Here is a 16,094-nt window from a genome sequence, read left to right as displayed (position 1 = left end):
TAGGGACAGGGCTCTGGGGGGGCATGGGATATAGGCTGTTGCTAGGACCAATGGCTGCAAAAATAAACGGGGACTTTTGCCCAGCACAGCAAATGAATTTGGTCCAGGCCCTGATGCATCCTTGCAATGCCTGGAGAAGGGGGGCTTTTTGCAGAGATGCATCCTTGCAATGCCTGGCAGGGGAGGGGGGCATGGCTCGGCAGGGATGTATCCTTGCAATGCCCGGAGAAGGGGGGCGGCTCGGCAGAGATGCATCCGTGCAATGCCCGGAGAAGGGGGGCGGCTCGGCAGGGATGCATCCTGGCAATGCCCGGAGAAAGGGGGTGGCTCTGCAGGGATGCATCCTTGCAATGCCCGGAGAAGGGGGGCGGCTCGGCAGAGATGCATCCGTGCAATGCCCGGAGAAGGGGGGCGGCTCGGCAGGGATGCATCCTGGCAATGCCCGGAGAAGGGGGGCGGCTCGGCAGGGATGCATCCTGGCAATGCCCGGAGAAAGGGGGTGGCTCGGCAGGGATGCATCCTCGCAATGCCTGGCAGGGGAGGGGGGCGGCTCGGCAGGGGTGCATCCTTGCAATGCCCGGAGAAGGGGGGCGGCTCGGCAGGGATGCATCTTTGCAATGCCCGGAGAAGGGGGGCGGCTCGGCAGGGATGCATCCTTGCAATGCCCGGAGAAAGGGGGCGGCTCGGCAGGGATGCAGCCTTGCAATGCCCGGAGAAGGGGGGCGGCTCGGCAGGGGTGCAGCCTTGCAATGCCCGGAGAAGGGGGGCGGCTCGGCAGGGGTGCAGCCTTGCAATGCCCGGAGAAGGGGGGCGGCTCGGCAGGGATGCATCCTTGCAATGCCCGGAGAAGGGGGGCGGCTCGGCAGGGATGCATCCTTGCAATGCCCGGAGAAAGGGGGCGGCTCGGCAGGGATGCAGCCTTGCAATGCCCGGAGAAGGGGGGCGGCTCGGCAGGGGTGCAGCCTTGCAATGCCCGGAGAAGGGGGGCGGCTCGGCAGGGGTGCAGCCTTGCAATGCCCGGAGAAGGGGGGCGGCTCGGCAGGGATGCATCCTTGCAATGCCCGGAGAAAGGGGGCGGCTCGGCAGGGATGCAGCCTTGCAATGCCCGGAGAAGGGGGGCGGCTCGGCAGGGGTGCAGCCTTGCAATGCCCGGAGAAGGGGGGCGGCTCGGCAGGGATGCATCTTTGCGATGCCTGGAGAAGGGGGGAGGGGGCTTTGCGGGCCCCAGAAGGGACGCTGGGAGCTGGGGCTGTGCTGCCAGCAGGGGTGCAGGATCCCCTAGATGCCAGGCCGGGGTGAGGCACCTGGGAAAGGCCCGCTCCCCCCAGCCCCAGGGCGGCACGCGCCGCGGCGAGGGGCGGGAGAGTGCCGTCACAGGGTGGCCGCCCAACGCAGTCATATGACGCGGGGGGGGGCGCAGTCACGTGACGCCTGAGCAGGGTCAGGCGCTGCTGTTGCGGGCCGCCCCGGGGGGGACACGTGGGGTGAGTCAGCGCCGGGCGGGGGCCGCCGCCAGATAAAGAGGGAGGCGCCGCGGGGTGCGGCGCTTGCGCGCAGGGGCCGGCGGAGCGAGGGGTTCCTCGGGTAAGTGTGGGGCGGCCGCTGTGCCGGGGAGAGGGGGAGCTGGGGCTGGGGCGGGGGCGGGGGAGGGGGCGGTTTGTCTGGGGCCTGGGGGGATGATCTGGGGCAGGACGGGCGGGGGAGGGGGCAGTTTGTCTGGGGCCTGGGGGGATGATCTGGGGCAGGACGGGCGAGGGAGGGGGCAGTTTGTCTGGGGCCTGGGGGAAGGAGAGCTGGGGTAGGACGGGTGAGGGAGGGGGCAGTTTGTCTGGGGCCTGGGGGAGAAGAGCTGGGGCAGGATGGATGGGGGAGGGGGCAGTTTGTATGGGGCTGGGGGAGGGAGAGCTGGGGCAGGACGGAGGGGGGAGGGGGCTGTTTGTCTGGGGCCTGGGGGCAAGAGCTGGGGCAGGGGGGAGGGGGCTGTTTGTCTGGGGCCTGGGGGGCAAGAGCTGGGGCAGGATGGATGGGGGAGGGGGCAGTTTGTCGGGGGGGGGAGAAGAGCTGGGGCAGGATGGATGAGGGAGGGACAGTTTGTATGGGGCTGGGGGAGGGACAGCTGGGGCAGGACACATGGGGGAGGGGGCAGTTTGGCATGGGGGGTAGGAGCCGGGGCAGCTCGTTGAGGGAGGTTTTGCAGGGATTCCCATGCAGGCTGTGGATAGGATTTCTGGGGGGTGGTGGTGAGGGGAAGCCAGGGATGCAGGATGGGGGGTGCTGGAGGATGTGGAGGGAGGGATGGTTGGCTGTTGTCCCATGCCACAGAGAGCTGTTGGGGGCTGGGAGTGGGGAGGAGCATGTTTGGAAGGTGCAGGGGGATGGGTAAGGGCTGTCCCCGAGCAGGGGACTGTCCTTTCCCGGGTGGGTAAGGGAAGCAAGGAGACTGGGGGGAGTTGGCTCAAATTGTGCAACCATCTTGAAGTGCCAGGAAATGTAAAGCAGGGGATTTTCTTGCCCTGTTTAATCTTCCCCGCAAGGGCACAGGTCTAGCCTCTCAGAGGTGTCTGTATTAGCAAATGGACATTGTACCCCATGAACACACCGCGTCTGCTACTGCCTCTTCCCCTTCCGGCTTCTGATCTGTGAGTCCAGATTCCTGCTGGTGGCTGGGTAGTGACTGCAGACCTGGGGTAGCCCCTCTGCTCCGGAGCTTGCATCTGACATTGACAGCCATTTCCCTTTGCTGGCGCTGAGCTGCCTTCTGTGTGCTGAGGCATAGCCAAGGTCCGTGTTGTGGTGTTTACAGGAGGTGACTTTCTAGCCACAGGCTTGATCGGTGGCAGTGAACGTGCAACCGGGTATCTCTGAGAATGTGTGAACAAGTCAGGGCTTCTAGGGAGCCCCAAATGAGTGATCTTGCTTCTGGGGAGGCCATTCCCCTTGTGAATTCTGTGTTGGCCTGTTGCATCTTTTTTTTCTTTAGGTGCAGCTGTCAGCAAAAAGAGAGATTCTGTAGATTCGACCCGGGAACTGCAGAATTTAAGTGTCTTGATCCTTGTCTGGAGGGGATGAGGAGTGTACAGTTGCTATGCAGCTACAGTTCTGGGCCGCAGTAAGATCTCTGCTAATGCTGGGGTTTTGCAGAAATTCTGCACCCTGTGTTATTGTTGGTAATATCTACGGTGTAGTGCAGGGATCTCAAACTCAGATCACCACAAGGGCCACATGGGCCCTAGTATATTGGCCCGAGGGCCACGTCACTGAAACCTTTACGTACAGCGGTACGAAAGTATAGTCAAAAATGAAAAAAACGAAGAGTAATAGCGTATGCTATTAAAAGTCAAATTAACTTTTTTAAAACTAATGCGAAGAGGGGCTTTAATAAAATATAAACACTCAGTAATGCACCTCAGTCAAATGACAAAACATGCATTTACTTTTAGAATTACTTCAGTTAAAGCCCCCCTCTGCCTCCGGCCCTGCCTCCACTCCATCCCCTCATGAGGCCCCGCCCCTGCCCTGCCCCCATTCCAACCCCTTCCCCAAATCCCCACCCCAGCCCCACCTCTTCTCCATCTTCTCCCCTAAGGCTTGTCCCCGCTCCTTCACCCTCCTCCCCCCCCCCCCCCCCCGAAAGTCCTCAGCGCTGGGAGGTAGGCGGAGGAGCGGGTGCCTGTGTTTGGCCACGTGTTTGAGACCCCTAGTGCAGTGCATGGATAAACAGTCAGTACGCGGGGAGGAAAGTTGCTCTTGTGGTTGAGGCAGCGAACTGGAATTCTGCAGATGTGGGTTTAATCCTTTTTTCTGCTGGGAACTTCTGGTGTGACCGTGGGCATGTCACTTTGAGCCTGCTTTTCAGAATTACTGAGCAGCCATCGCTCTTATTGAGTTCAGTAGGAACTTGAGGTGTTGAGCACCTCGGAAGATCAAGCCTTTAATCTCTGGCCAACATCTTCAAAGGTATTTAAGCTAACTGCCATTGATTTCAATGGGAGTTCGACACCTCAACACCTTTAGGGATCTTAGCCTCCATGCCTCTGTGCCCCACTACTAAAATGGGCATAAAACTTCCCTAGCTTACAGGGTGATGTGAAGGTTAACTAATGTTTGTAAGGCACTCTGATGGGGACCGGGGCCATGTGAATAAAGTGTGGCTGAGGCAGGGAGGGGGTTTGATCCCTCTAAGTTTGCGGAAGAGGAACTGCAAAGAGCGGAATCTGTGGTGTTTTTAATAAATGGACTTAAGTTAGGGCCATCTGTTACGAATATTGTGTTTTGGCAGCAAGGTGGTGGGAAGATCAATAAAGAAACTAAATACAAAACCGGGAGGAGGAGGAGGAAGAACTTCCACTGTGAAGCTCTAGCAATGAATCACCTCTAGTGCTAGTCCTGAAAATCTTTAGCAGTTACCTGCAAAAGTGTTTTTTTACTAATAGATGTAGCTCCTTGAGGCCGGTATTATCTGATGAGTTTTGTGAACACCAGCAGTTGACACTGGCCAAACTCCTTACTTATAAATACAACCAACTGGTGTTAGAACTAAAATGTAGGGTTGTCCTTTTGTAATGAGTACTGAGTCAGGTGATTCCTGTGACCGCTGAACATGGGCCCTGATTCTGCATGGTGGGGCTCTGTCCTAGCTGAGGAGGGTGCTTCTCCAGACCGAAGTCCCCTCTTGTTTGTGATCGCTTTATCTTGTGCTCCTTGCCCCTTATCCAAGTCTACCTCCCTGATTGAATTGGCTGCCTCCCCCATTGGTAAATATCAGCGCTGGCTGTACAGGAGGTCTGAAGTCCACTTTCCAGTCCGGTGCAGTAAAATCCGATCCCAGTTTGGAGACCGCCACTCTTGGAGATGTATGTTTCTCCTGGTTTGGCTGTTCACCTTTTCTGACTTGCCTGTTTTTAACCTCATGCTGGATGTTTTGTCACCTTGGTTTTAAGAGTTTCACTCAGCAGGGGAGCCGCACAGGGACAGCTCCTCCCTCTCCTTCCTTCCCGCCACCCTCCTCCCCTGCACACACACTGTGGTTCATTACCTTTACATGCCCATAGCTTTTGCACTGCTCCCATCTGTGCACAGGATAAAAACGGTGGCTGCTGCCTTATGCTCGAAGAATGATCAAACACAAGCTTTCTGCAGCCAATGGGACGTGCCCGAAGGTAGCTCTTGTACCGTTTATCTGCTCCTGATGTTGGTCCCACCCTTCAGCAGGAATCCGGCTGGATAAGCTGAGGCAATGTCCATATGAAAGCTTCAGTCACTGGTGTAATTACCCGGGTGCAGACCCCCTAGTGCATGTAGATGTGTTGCACCACACAGGTTACCCCCACTGTGGCGCTAATCCAGCTATCCCCTAATGCAGACAAGGCCTCATGAGGAAAGGGAGTGTTAACCCCTGACTGCGTGGTATGTTTTTAGATTGTGAAGGCATTTCAGAATTGATTGCCTAACATAGGAGCTGCTAAGAAGGATCCTTGGGGCAGGGACTGCCTCATGCAGTCCCAAACTGACTATGGAGAACAAATCAGTACTGCAGCATATCTGAGGACTGGTGCACCCAAAACATGAGGAACTTATTGCACAGCTTTGGCCTGAAGTGCTGTTGAACGCATGAGACTGGGCTACTCCAGGCTAACTTTGCCAAAAATGCCAGTTGGTTTTTAAAGCTAAATCATGTTAGTGCTTCACTGATATAGGAATACTGGTATAGCATTACTGGCGACCTGCTTCTGGAGTGGACACGGATGTACTGGTATAGCTGTGTCTAACACTGGGGGCTTTTGCTAGCCCAGCTGTGGCTGTCAAAGATCACGCCTGCTTGACTTGGCTGTATCTGCAGCAATCTGCAGTGTAGATGCAGCCTAAGGACTGGGTCAGCTAATGATTTTGTAACTGGTTCTATGGAAACTGTTCAGACCACATGGAAGCCTCTTCTAGGCCAAGGCTCCAACTGCTGATGAAACCAGTTTAGCTGAACTTGCTTTGAAACTAGTTAATTCTTGAGGGGGAGCAGGGAAGGTAGGCGGACTTCCAGTGTTACCAAGCATCTGGGACCCTGGCTATAACCTGAAGATAGTTCTGGTTAACAGTGGTTTACGAGACTAACCTAAATGCTGCAGCAGGGTGGAATTTCTAGAGTCACATGCTTCAGTGTTCAGGTTTTCTTAAGCTGCCCCCAAGATGTCAGTAATCAACAGACTGGAAAGGGCCAGTCTCCATTCTTACCTAAAGCACATCGCTTCAAGTAGCTGTGAGTTGCTGCATGAGTCTTTAATAGCAGTTCTTCTGTAAGCTTTACAGTCTGTTCTACTGGAATCTAGGTCTTGGGTAAGAATCTGGGTTTTAATTTGGTTCCTACAGAGCTTGATTTCATTCACAAGGGTTAATTTTAAAGAGAAGCAGCTTTTTAACATCAGTCTCACTCTGTTTAGACAAGATCTGTGAGTGGCATCCGGTTTTGCAAGGATAGAGTATTTTGCCAACTTTCTAGCCTCCATAACAGATTGTGTTTCACAAAGAATAATGGGGAGATATGGCTGATGTGTGTTTAAAACAGTTAACCTTTGGTGATAATGCAGTAATAGATACAATACATCGAGTCTGGTAGCTGCTTTATAACCGTATGAGTTATCAAGTTAAGCTGGCAGTTCATCAAGCAAAGCAATATTACTTTGAGTATATGCTTGCTTTATCATGGCTTTAGTGTCATGTGCAAAACATGAGCAGCTAATGCAACAGCCTTGACTGAGGGACAAAGTTCAGGTTTGTGTATCTGCAATAAATGAAGTAGTTACAGGGAGACGCCAGACTTTATTTTCAAGTTATTGTATACATACAATGGTAGACCAACCTTTCTGGTTTATTACAGCTCAGACATTGAAATGATTTGTCTCCACCTCTTGCTCAAGGATATAAAAGTGTTAAGCCTTTGTGAGGTAGAGTATTGCGGCCGCTTACAGATGGGTAAACTGAAGCACTGAGGTGACTTCACCAGGTCAGAGGCAGAGAGAGAACGTGGGAGCCATGGTGTCCAGTTTCTGCTCCAACCGCTCCCCTCTATGATGTGGAAAAGCTTTCTGGCTATTGGCTTGTGAGTGTATAGTTGCTAAAACTCCAGCATCTAGTGCTGCTGTGATAACCGATCCAGATGAGAACGGGGTTCATTTTTGACTGGGTCTTGCAGTGATTGCTTTTGTGGGAGGTAGAGGTATGTCTCATCAGAGTGGTACAGCAGTAGAGGAGGGACAGATGCATTCTTCAGTCTTCTAAATCGCACCAGCACAACAGGCTGCCTGCGTTGGATCTCTCATTTCCACTGGCTAGTTAAGGGAAATAGACATGGATCTGTCTGCACCTTCCAAATCTGCTTGTCAGTTGGGGAAATAGTTGAAATATGGTTAGGTGAGTGGGAAGCACTACAGGGCTAGTCTCACGAGCTGAAGGCTAGTTTCTGAGTCCAAGTATCTGTTCCCGTTTTCAAAAGACCAGCTTCCTAGAGGCTTCTGGATTTCAAATTGGACGGTATGAAATGAACTGAAACCATTGATCACATGTCTGAAGTGTCCTTAACACAGCTGGAAGTGAAATAACCCCTTTGGAGGCTTCTGGCTCGCATTAAACTTGTGACCAAGGATGAGAGAACTGGGGGAACTTCCCCAGAGTCTGCAGAGTTCCTGGGTTTTTAAATCTCTGGATCCCACTGGGCCCTAATTGTGTCCTAATGTGAGATTATCACTTTGCCCCCTTCAAGCCAAGTGGTGAAATTCTCAACTCCGCATTATACTTTGACTCCCTTGCAGAATCAGACATCAGAGTATTGTTCTCCATTGTAAAGGTTACCTTTGCTATCAGATGAGCTAGACAATTTAAATCTATGGAGGAACTCTCCTATATGCATATTATAGGAGTTCATAGAGCTAGTAAAGCAGAGAGCATTGTGCTAGATGCTATATAGTAAAGCAGGGAGCATCTCCTGTAGAGCTTGCCATCTTAAGACAATGGGTACATTGTTCAGAAGCACCAAGACATAGGGCTTGTCTACACTACCGGCCAGATGGATGGGCAGTGATCGATCCAGCAGGGGTCGATTTATCATGTCTAGTATAGTCGCGATAAATCGATTGCGCTAGCGTCGACTACGGTACTCCACCTCAATGAGAAGCGCAAGGGGAATCGACGGGAGAGCGTCTCACGCCGACTCACCGCAGTGAAGATGTCGTGGTAAGTAGATCTAAGTATGTCGACTTCAGCTACAAGAAAAGGAGTACTTGTGGCACCTTAGAGACTAACCAATTTATTTGAGCATAAGCTTTCGTGAGCTACAGCTCCTTTCATCGGATGCATCCAATGAAGTGAGCTGTAGCTCACGAAAGCTTATGCTCAAATAAATTGGTTAGTCTCTAAGGTGCCACACGTCCTCCTTTTTGCAAATACAGACTAACACGGCTGCTAGTCTGACTTCCGCTGAGTTGTTCACGTAGCTGAAGTTGCATAACTTAGATCGATTTCTCTCCCCCTGCCTTCCCCTCCCCACATAGTGTAGACCAGCCCTTGGGAGTCTAAATCCCATTTTCAAATATGACTTAGATGTTTAACCCCCATTTTCAAATGTGACATAGGCACTCTCGATGCTTTTATCCGAGATCTGTCTCTCTTCCCCTCCACCCTCCCCATGTGTTGCTCTTGTGGGTCAAGAGCTGGGACATATGCAGTTGCACAGAGACTTGCAAGTGGTTGAACAGCCCGTCAATCACGTTCTTCCCACACTGTTTTGTTACAAAGAAACTTGCAGCAAAAACCCAATGCTGCCATGAGACCTGTGTTTGTAAAACCTCACGTGGATTCTGCTTCCACTTGCATTTGGCCTGAGCTAGGAGCATCCGCAGATTGCATAAAAGTTGGCTGCAGCCTACTTTAGCTGTTCACTTGTACAAAGCATGACCTCTGCAGAGGTGCTCTGCTTGATTAAAGATGGTTCAGTCAATTATAGGACTGATTCTAGTGCAGAAGGTTCTCTGTTGGGGTTTTAACTTGACTTGACCCTGTCTGCATTGGAGTCTGTTGAAGTTACTTACCTGCTCTGTGCCTCATTTTCCCTATCTGTAAATATGGAGATAACACACTGAAACCATGCCAAGAAGTATACTCGTTCATAAGCCGAGATTTTTTTTGGTAAAAAAAGTGAAGCATCAAAGAGTGGGATATGGCTTATCAATAGGTCTACACCAAAAGTCAACTATTTCTATTGAATTGAATATCTAATACATTGTCATTGTAGATCAGGGGTCGGCAAACTTTGGCTCCCGGCCCGTCAGGGTAAGCTGCTAGCGGGCCGGGACATTTTGTTTACCTGGAGCATCTGCAGGCACGGAGCCCCGCAGCTCCCACTGGCCACAGTCTGCTGTTCCCAGCCAATGGGAGCTGCGGGGCTCCGTGCCTGCAGATGCTCCAGGTAAACAAAATGTCCCGGCCCGCTAGCAGCTTACCCTGACGGGCCGGGAGCCAAAGTTTGCCGACCCCTGCAATACAGGGTCAGCTTATGAAAGGGCCATACAGTTTTTGCCATTTTTACCTATCCATCTTGGGGAGTTGGCTTATAAACAAACGGGTTAACGAACGGGTATATATGGTAAGTATTTGTAGAACAGTCTAGTCCTGAGCATTGTATAGGGCAAGTCTCAATAGCACTGTGCTTGGGACACCAGCAATCCTTCATCTAAGGGAGAAACCCTTCCAGTCTCTGAATTTCGTACTCTTCAGAGTGTGATACCAGCTGATTAAAGAGAAACTGATCAAGTGCAACTAAAAAAGAAAACCGTGTGGCGAGAAGAAGTGGTGGGAGCACGACAGAATATTAGCCAGTCACTTCAGTGTGTAATCCAGCTGCACCCAGGGTGGGGGAACTGGGCACAGAAACTGGTGCTTAGCTGAGTCCTGTTTGCTGCTTTGCCTCTCACCTTGAACCAGACTTAAAGCCTCTTCAGAATCTTTATGCCCCAGGCTAGCGGGTCGAAAGCAGGCAGGAAGATGTCAGCAAACATTCAGCTTTTTGTTTCTTGTGAGAAACTTAGCAGCAGCTTGTTCTGCCAGACTCACTCACTGATACACTTGGCGGTCTCGTTGCATGTTGTTTTTTTTAAGTACTGAATTGCTTTGCTGAACAAATACCATAGAAGAATCAGGCTGCTTAAAAGCTATACATCTCTCTGGCTGCGGACCGAACTCAAATGCAGAGAGCGTGTATTTGTTTTCAATTTGGTTCTGGCTCACTGGAGAGCAACGGTCTCTACCTCAGTGTCTCAGATTGCCGAATCTGATACGAATTCACAACCTTCTGTCTCAGATTTTGTACAAACAAAGTGCTGTCAACTAATACTGAAACTCTGTAGAGCTGTCTTTGAGTCTCACCAGTTGCCCCACTGTCTAAAAACAAAACCCTGCAATTTACAAAGCGCTTTTATATCTTAAATGCCGGACAAATGCCAATTACGTATTCTGATCTTTCTGAGGTAGGAAAGTACGTGCATCCTCCTCTTGCAGTAGCAGTTCAGTGACCTGCTCAAGACTGCAGAGGGAATATTAGATTAGAACCGAGTTTTAGGCTAACACGCATGCTTAGGGCTCTTGGGGCCAGATTTTTCCAAAGAGCTCTGCACCCTTGGGAGATGGTGGATGATCCGCACTTGAAAATGTGGTCACTTCATTTAAGTGCCTAAAGTGGGAGTGGAGCTCTTGAAACTCTGGTCCAAGTTATGCTGTCTGAGCCCTGGGAAAATCTGGCCTCTCTCAACTAAAAGAACAAGGAGTACTAGTGGCACCTTAGACTAACAAATTTATTGGAGCATAAGCTTTTGTGGGCTAAAACCCACTTCATCAGATGCATGCCTCAACTAAGAATTTGGCAAAAGTTTGCCTGGTCCAGCAGTTCTTCCATAGGATGGTGCTACATACTTCAGTTCTGGTGCTGCAGGATCGTCTGGTAGCCTACATCTGAAATGATAACCTGTCTAAATGCTGCCTCCCAAGAAGACTGTTAAACGCGTTGTCTCTGAGCTAGAGCAGTCTGCTGGATGTTTCCTCTGACCCATCATAGAAGACTACAGTTCTGCAGAATTTATTATTATATTTAAGATTCTAGCCCTGTGGCTGTGAAAAAAGCCATTGGGATTTGACTCAGTGCAGTGGTGGCTCACTTGGCTCTGCAGCCGCTCGAGGTCTGATTCAGCATTCCCCTGTGTGGCCTAGCCGCTTACGTCAGTGGTGAGTGAGTGTAGAACGACTTGATAGTGAGTTATGTATGCTTGTTTTCCACTGACATAAATGATTACTTGAGGCACAGGGTATTAGTGAATTGAGCCCTTGGTGTGCCTGTTTTCAGCCCAGCTGTTGACTCTGAAACCTAATGACATTGCTGGCTTGCTGAATGTTTCTGCTAAAATAAAAGCAGTGAAATGCTTATCCATTCTGTTGGCAGTGGCAGCTGATCTAGCATGTGAGGCAGCTTCTTCTCGGTGCCTTCTGAACCCCCTTGCCCAACTGTGAGTGGAGGTGGGTAGAAATGAGCCCTGTGTCTCTCACTAGCGAGTGATGCTGAATGCAATAGCTAAGGGATAGTATGGTTGTTATACAATGGCGAACTCTACCTCTGTGGGCTGGAGTGATGGAAGGAAGAGGCAGATGAAGTAGAGAAAGGGATCTGAAAAGTGCAGTGTAGATGAGGCAATCATAGAATATCAGGGTTGGAAGGGACCTCAGGAGGTCATCTAGTCCAACCCCCTGCTCAAAGCAGGACCAATCCCCAATCAAATCATCCCAGCCAAGGCTTTGTCAAGCCTGACCTTAAAAACTTGCAAGGAAGGAGATTCTACCACCTCCCTAGGTAACGCATTCCAGTGTTTCACCACCCTCCTAGTGAAAAAGTTTTTCCTAATATCCAACCTAAACCTCCCCCACTGCAACTTGAGACCATTACTCCTTGTCCTGTCCTCTTCTACCACTGAGAATAATCTAGAACCATCCTCTCTGGAACCACCTCTCAGGTAGTTGAAAGCAGCTATCAAATCCCCCCTCATTCTTCTCTTCTGCAGACTAAACAATCCCAGTTCCCTCAGCCTCTCTTCATAAGTCATATGTTCCAGACCCCTAATCATTTTTGTTGCCCTTCGCTGGACTCTCTCCAATTTATCCACATCCTTCTTGTAGTGTGGGGCCCAAAACTGGACACAGTACTCCAGATGAGGCCTCACCAATGTCGAATAGAGGGGAACAATCACGTCCCTCGATCTGCTCGCTATGCCCCTACTTATACATCCCAAAATGCCATTGGCCTTCTTGGCTACAAGGGCACACTGTTAACTCATATCCAGCTTCTCGTCCACTGTAACCCCTAGGTCCTTTTCCGCAGAACTGCTGCCTAGCCATTCGGTCCCTAGTCTGTAGCTGTGCATTGGGTTCTTCCGTCCTAAGTGCAGGACCCTGCACTTATCCTTATTGAACCTCATCAGGTTTCTTTTGGCCCCATATCTTTTCTTTTGGCATTGTGCTTGTTATAGTTGGCATCGGTGGGCTCTGTAGTTTGTTTGGGAAATAGCGTCTAAGAAATCTATGAAAGATTTGGCCAAAGTATCCACCTGTAACTATCAGTGGCTTGACTCTCTTTGTATAAGGAGGCTCTCTGGGAGGTGCCAGGGGATGTAATTAAGCAAGTGTTGCACCTTTAATGGCTACTGGGAGCTATGGTTGGGTATAGAATTCCTGCACTTCCCTCCCCTGCAGCATAATCTAAAAGGGGAGGATGAGGATTGCTCAATAATATGAATGACTCCTTTCTGGGCATTGGGTAGGACCAGTAAGGCTAGCCTATGTGTTTATCAGGTTGCCATGGGTAATTAGAGGATGTTTACAGTTTAAAAATCACACTTGTGTTTGAAATATTCCTCCAAGTAACTCCCAAGTGTGACTAGAGGAAAACAGAATCTTTTTTTCTCTTGTCAGTATTTGTGCATTTGACAGTATTTTGTGTATTGTCAGTTTCACAATCCATCCCCCTCCAGCCATGTTAGCCAGCTTCCCCTATTTGTGTAGGTCTTCTCACACAGCAACAGGGGAGAGAAATCTTAACCATACAGGAAACTGTGACTAAACCATAAACTAGAAGGGGATCTGGGGGCAGTGTCTGAAACTACTAACTTCTCTGTGAAACAGAGTCTGGAGTTCAAGTTGCGTCCCACTGAAAGAGCTGATATAAGAAGGGTTAGGTTAAAAATAAATAACATTTACAAGGTCAGAAACTTTTCTTCCAGGGGAGTTCTTGTGGTTTCCCCTCTCAGAGAAAAAAGTACATGTAAACTCTGGAAATGGCCAGAATGACATTAGCAGTAAAGATCACTCAGAGATGTGCTCTGGAAACTTAGCTCTGAGTGGGAGGAGGTAGCCGGCGGTCAGTGAGTGCCCTTCAGTTGAACTGATCTCTGCATAAAGGACTCCATCAGCACCACTAAAGCTACTGGCACTGGATACTTGGCAGGCCACTATTAAAAACTTGCAGCTGGCCCAGGCCAACTGGCTCGGGCTAAGGGGCCGTTGAATGCCAGTGTAGACGTTTGGACTTGCGGCTGGGGACCCCGTGAGGTGGGAGGGTCCAACCGAGCTGCAACCTGATCCCAAATGTCTACATGGCAGGTAAACAGCCGCAAAGCCTGAGCCCCATGAGTCCAAGTCGGCTGACACGGGCTAACTGTGGGGATGTGATTGCAGGGTAGACGCACCCTTACGCTTAGTCCTTGCCCCAAAGAGCTTTCTGATTGTCGTCTGTGCAGGGCTGTGTATAGTTACAGGGCTTGAAGCTTGTTCACGCTGGGATAATCTGCTGCGTGTTTGGGATGGGAAACTAGCCTATAGCAGATGGGGAACTACGCTTGGCGGACTCTTCATCCCTTATTAAAACGGCGCTCACGTGGCTTGAGGTTTTTTTTCCTTGGGCCAGGAACAGGGTTTGCCGAACAGGTTTAAATACAGCTCGGCACATGGGGATTCTGGCCCAGCATAACTGAGACTCTAAAGCCTGGTTCAAAGCCCATTTGAAGATGGAGTATTTCCCCTGACCACACTGGACCTCAAGTCAGGCACTGTGTGTTTCAGCAAAGTACTGGTGCTTACCATGTTAGAAGTCACTTCATAGGTTTGACACCTTTGGCTCCCTTTCCCATCCTGAAGGGTGGATGCATGGGGGAGTAGTTGGTATGCATTCTCTTAGGACCTCAAGCATAACTGAATCGATAGCCACTAACTGCCCTGGGGTGGAGTTCAGAATGGGGCTTTGCAGAAGTCCTGTTGTACCAAAAGGCCATAAAGAGAAGGTACAGGTCACTTGTGTCTTCATTGTACTCTTCCTCTTAGCAATGGAGAATATTTTTGTTCTGTTTAAGCCATTTAAACCCACGGCCCAAGCCGTGGCGCTTCTGGGTTCTTCTCTGTATTGGAAAAGTTGCATGAATGTAACTAAATCTTCAAAAGCAAACTTGAAAATTTTACCTTTTGTCTGCTCCATCCACAACGTGAGGTTTGATCACTATGTCCACTGGTCAGTGTAACGCTGTGCCTCTGGATTGGTAGTCTTAAAGCATGAGCTTCTGTTGCCCATGCTAAAAGACCCAGCTCTTAGTCCCAAGATACAGAGGTTGACCCCCCCATCTCTCATGAGAAGGCCTGTGAGCCCTGCCTGTGCTAGGGGTTTTAGCAAAAGATTCCTGCTGCTGCTAAAATTCCCTAGGGTGGGCAGGGCCATAATGACAGAATGTCAGGACGCAAAGGCCATCTCCAGCAGTACAGTGCATTCTTACCCATCCTGCTTGGGCACTGATTCAAAGGGGAGAGTGCCACCTACTGATTTGCCATGAGCACTTTGGGCTGCAGTTTGGGATTGAAGTTCAGGAGAGGGGGGGTAGTTCCCATAAACTAATTTGCCTTGAAAACAGGACGGTCCTTTCACAAAGATCCTTTGGCATTATATAACACAAACGAATAGCTTTGCACTGAGTTTTATTTAAGTTGTTGGCAGGGAAGAGGAATGAATTGGTGCAATTCTGGAGGTCTCTGCATGTGATCCTTTTGGCAACCAGTGCGGTACTGTGAGTCTAACAAAGCAGCACAGCCCCCTCCCTACAATATCCTTCTCTGCTCACTTGCAGTGTGTGTCATTACCCTGCTTATAATCACGTGACAGGCTCTGCCTAACAATAGCTGGCATCTGTTTCTACAAGTTCTTGCCAGGAAGAACACCAGTTAGGAAGGGGTTAGCTGTGCATGTAGGCAGATACAGTGCATGGATTGACGTGTGGATCTGTTTCCAGGTGAAGAGTACTGCTCTGTGGCCAAGATGTGGCAGTCTGTGTCTGCCCTGTGTGTCCTGGTGACCCTCGTGAGTGCCCGCAGCGTCCCCTACTTTGCTCCCCTCTCGCACGATCTGGTCAACTACATCAACAAACTCAACACTACATGGCAGGTGAGTAGCGGTGCTTTTCCTCCTGTGCGCTCAATGCCTGTGGCCAGGTTGCTGATGGAGAGCAGTGGTCCTGTGCACTGGTAGTGACTGGATGGATGCGATTCCTGCCCCATAAGTGTGTTCCAGCCCTGACTCAGAGGGACCACCTTGCACAGCCAGGATAGCTGTGTCTAGGCAAACTTTGCCTCTCCTAAAGTTGCCTGCCATGTCTGGATTTTGCTGGCAGCTGTTCACTGGGATCTGAAATCCTCTTGCATAGGTCACTAAGCAGCCATTAATGTATGTTTTCACATAGCACCTCTTCCTTGCAGAAGATCTCAAAGCACTTTTCAAACTGTATAAGAAACTCCGAACTGTGTCAGCCCCACAGCAAAGTTAGCAGGAAGTGACTATCCTATAATGAGCGTCCTGCTGGCAGTGCCATTATGTAAACAGGATGTTAAAAGCACACCTGGAATTCATCCAGGTCTGATGTATATTTGGGAAAGGGCAAGGGGGGCTTTAAGCATGTGGGTGCAGCTTGAGAATTCTCATCCTGGGAGCAGCACAGCGCCTCCTTTTGCCGTGTTAGGGCACTGGCTCGCTGAACTGC

The 16,094-nt window shown here is 50.4% G+C and overlaps 1 protein-coding gene across 5 annotated transcripts in view; it reads left to right on the top strand.

Moving 5' to 3' along the window:
- The first annotated feature begins 1,402 nt into the window (after positions 1–1,402).
- Positions 1,403–16,094, top strand: part of CTSB (cathepsin B) — a 28,215-nt gene continuing 13,523 nt past the window's right edge. The window contains exons 1-2 of one of the 5 annotated variants that reach the window (XM_007068928.4): positions 1,403–1,584; positions 15,351–15,502. In XM_007068928.4, the coding sequence (XP_007068990.2) occupies positions 15,377–15,502 (126 nt within the window). In that variant the 5' untranslated portion in view covers positions 1,403–1,584; positions 15,351–15,376. Of the gene's footprint in view, positions 1,585–2,546; positions 2,782–2,985; positions 8,221–15,350; positions 15,503–16,094 lie in introns of those variants that run through there. The other 4 variants (XM_043542116.1, XM_043542118.1, XM_043542117.1 and 1 more) reach the window with 4 other exon arrangements.

Source organism: Chelonia mydas, chromosome 3 (genome assembly GCF_015237465.2).
Source record: "Chelonia mydas isolate rCheMyd1 chromosome 3, rCheMyd1.pri.v2, whole genome shotgun sequence".
Taxonomy (NCBI): domain Eukaryota; kingdom Metazoa; phylum Chordata; order Testudines; family Cheloniidae; genus Chelonia; species Chelonia mydas.
This window is presented reverse-complemented; position numbering and strand designations above follow the sequence as displayed.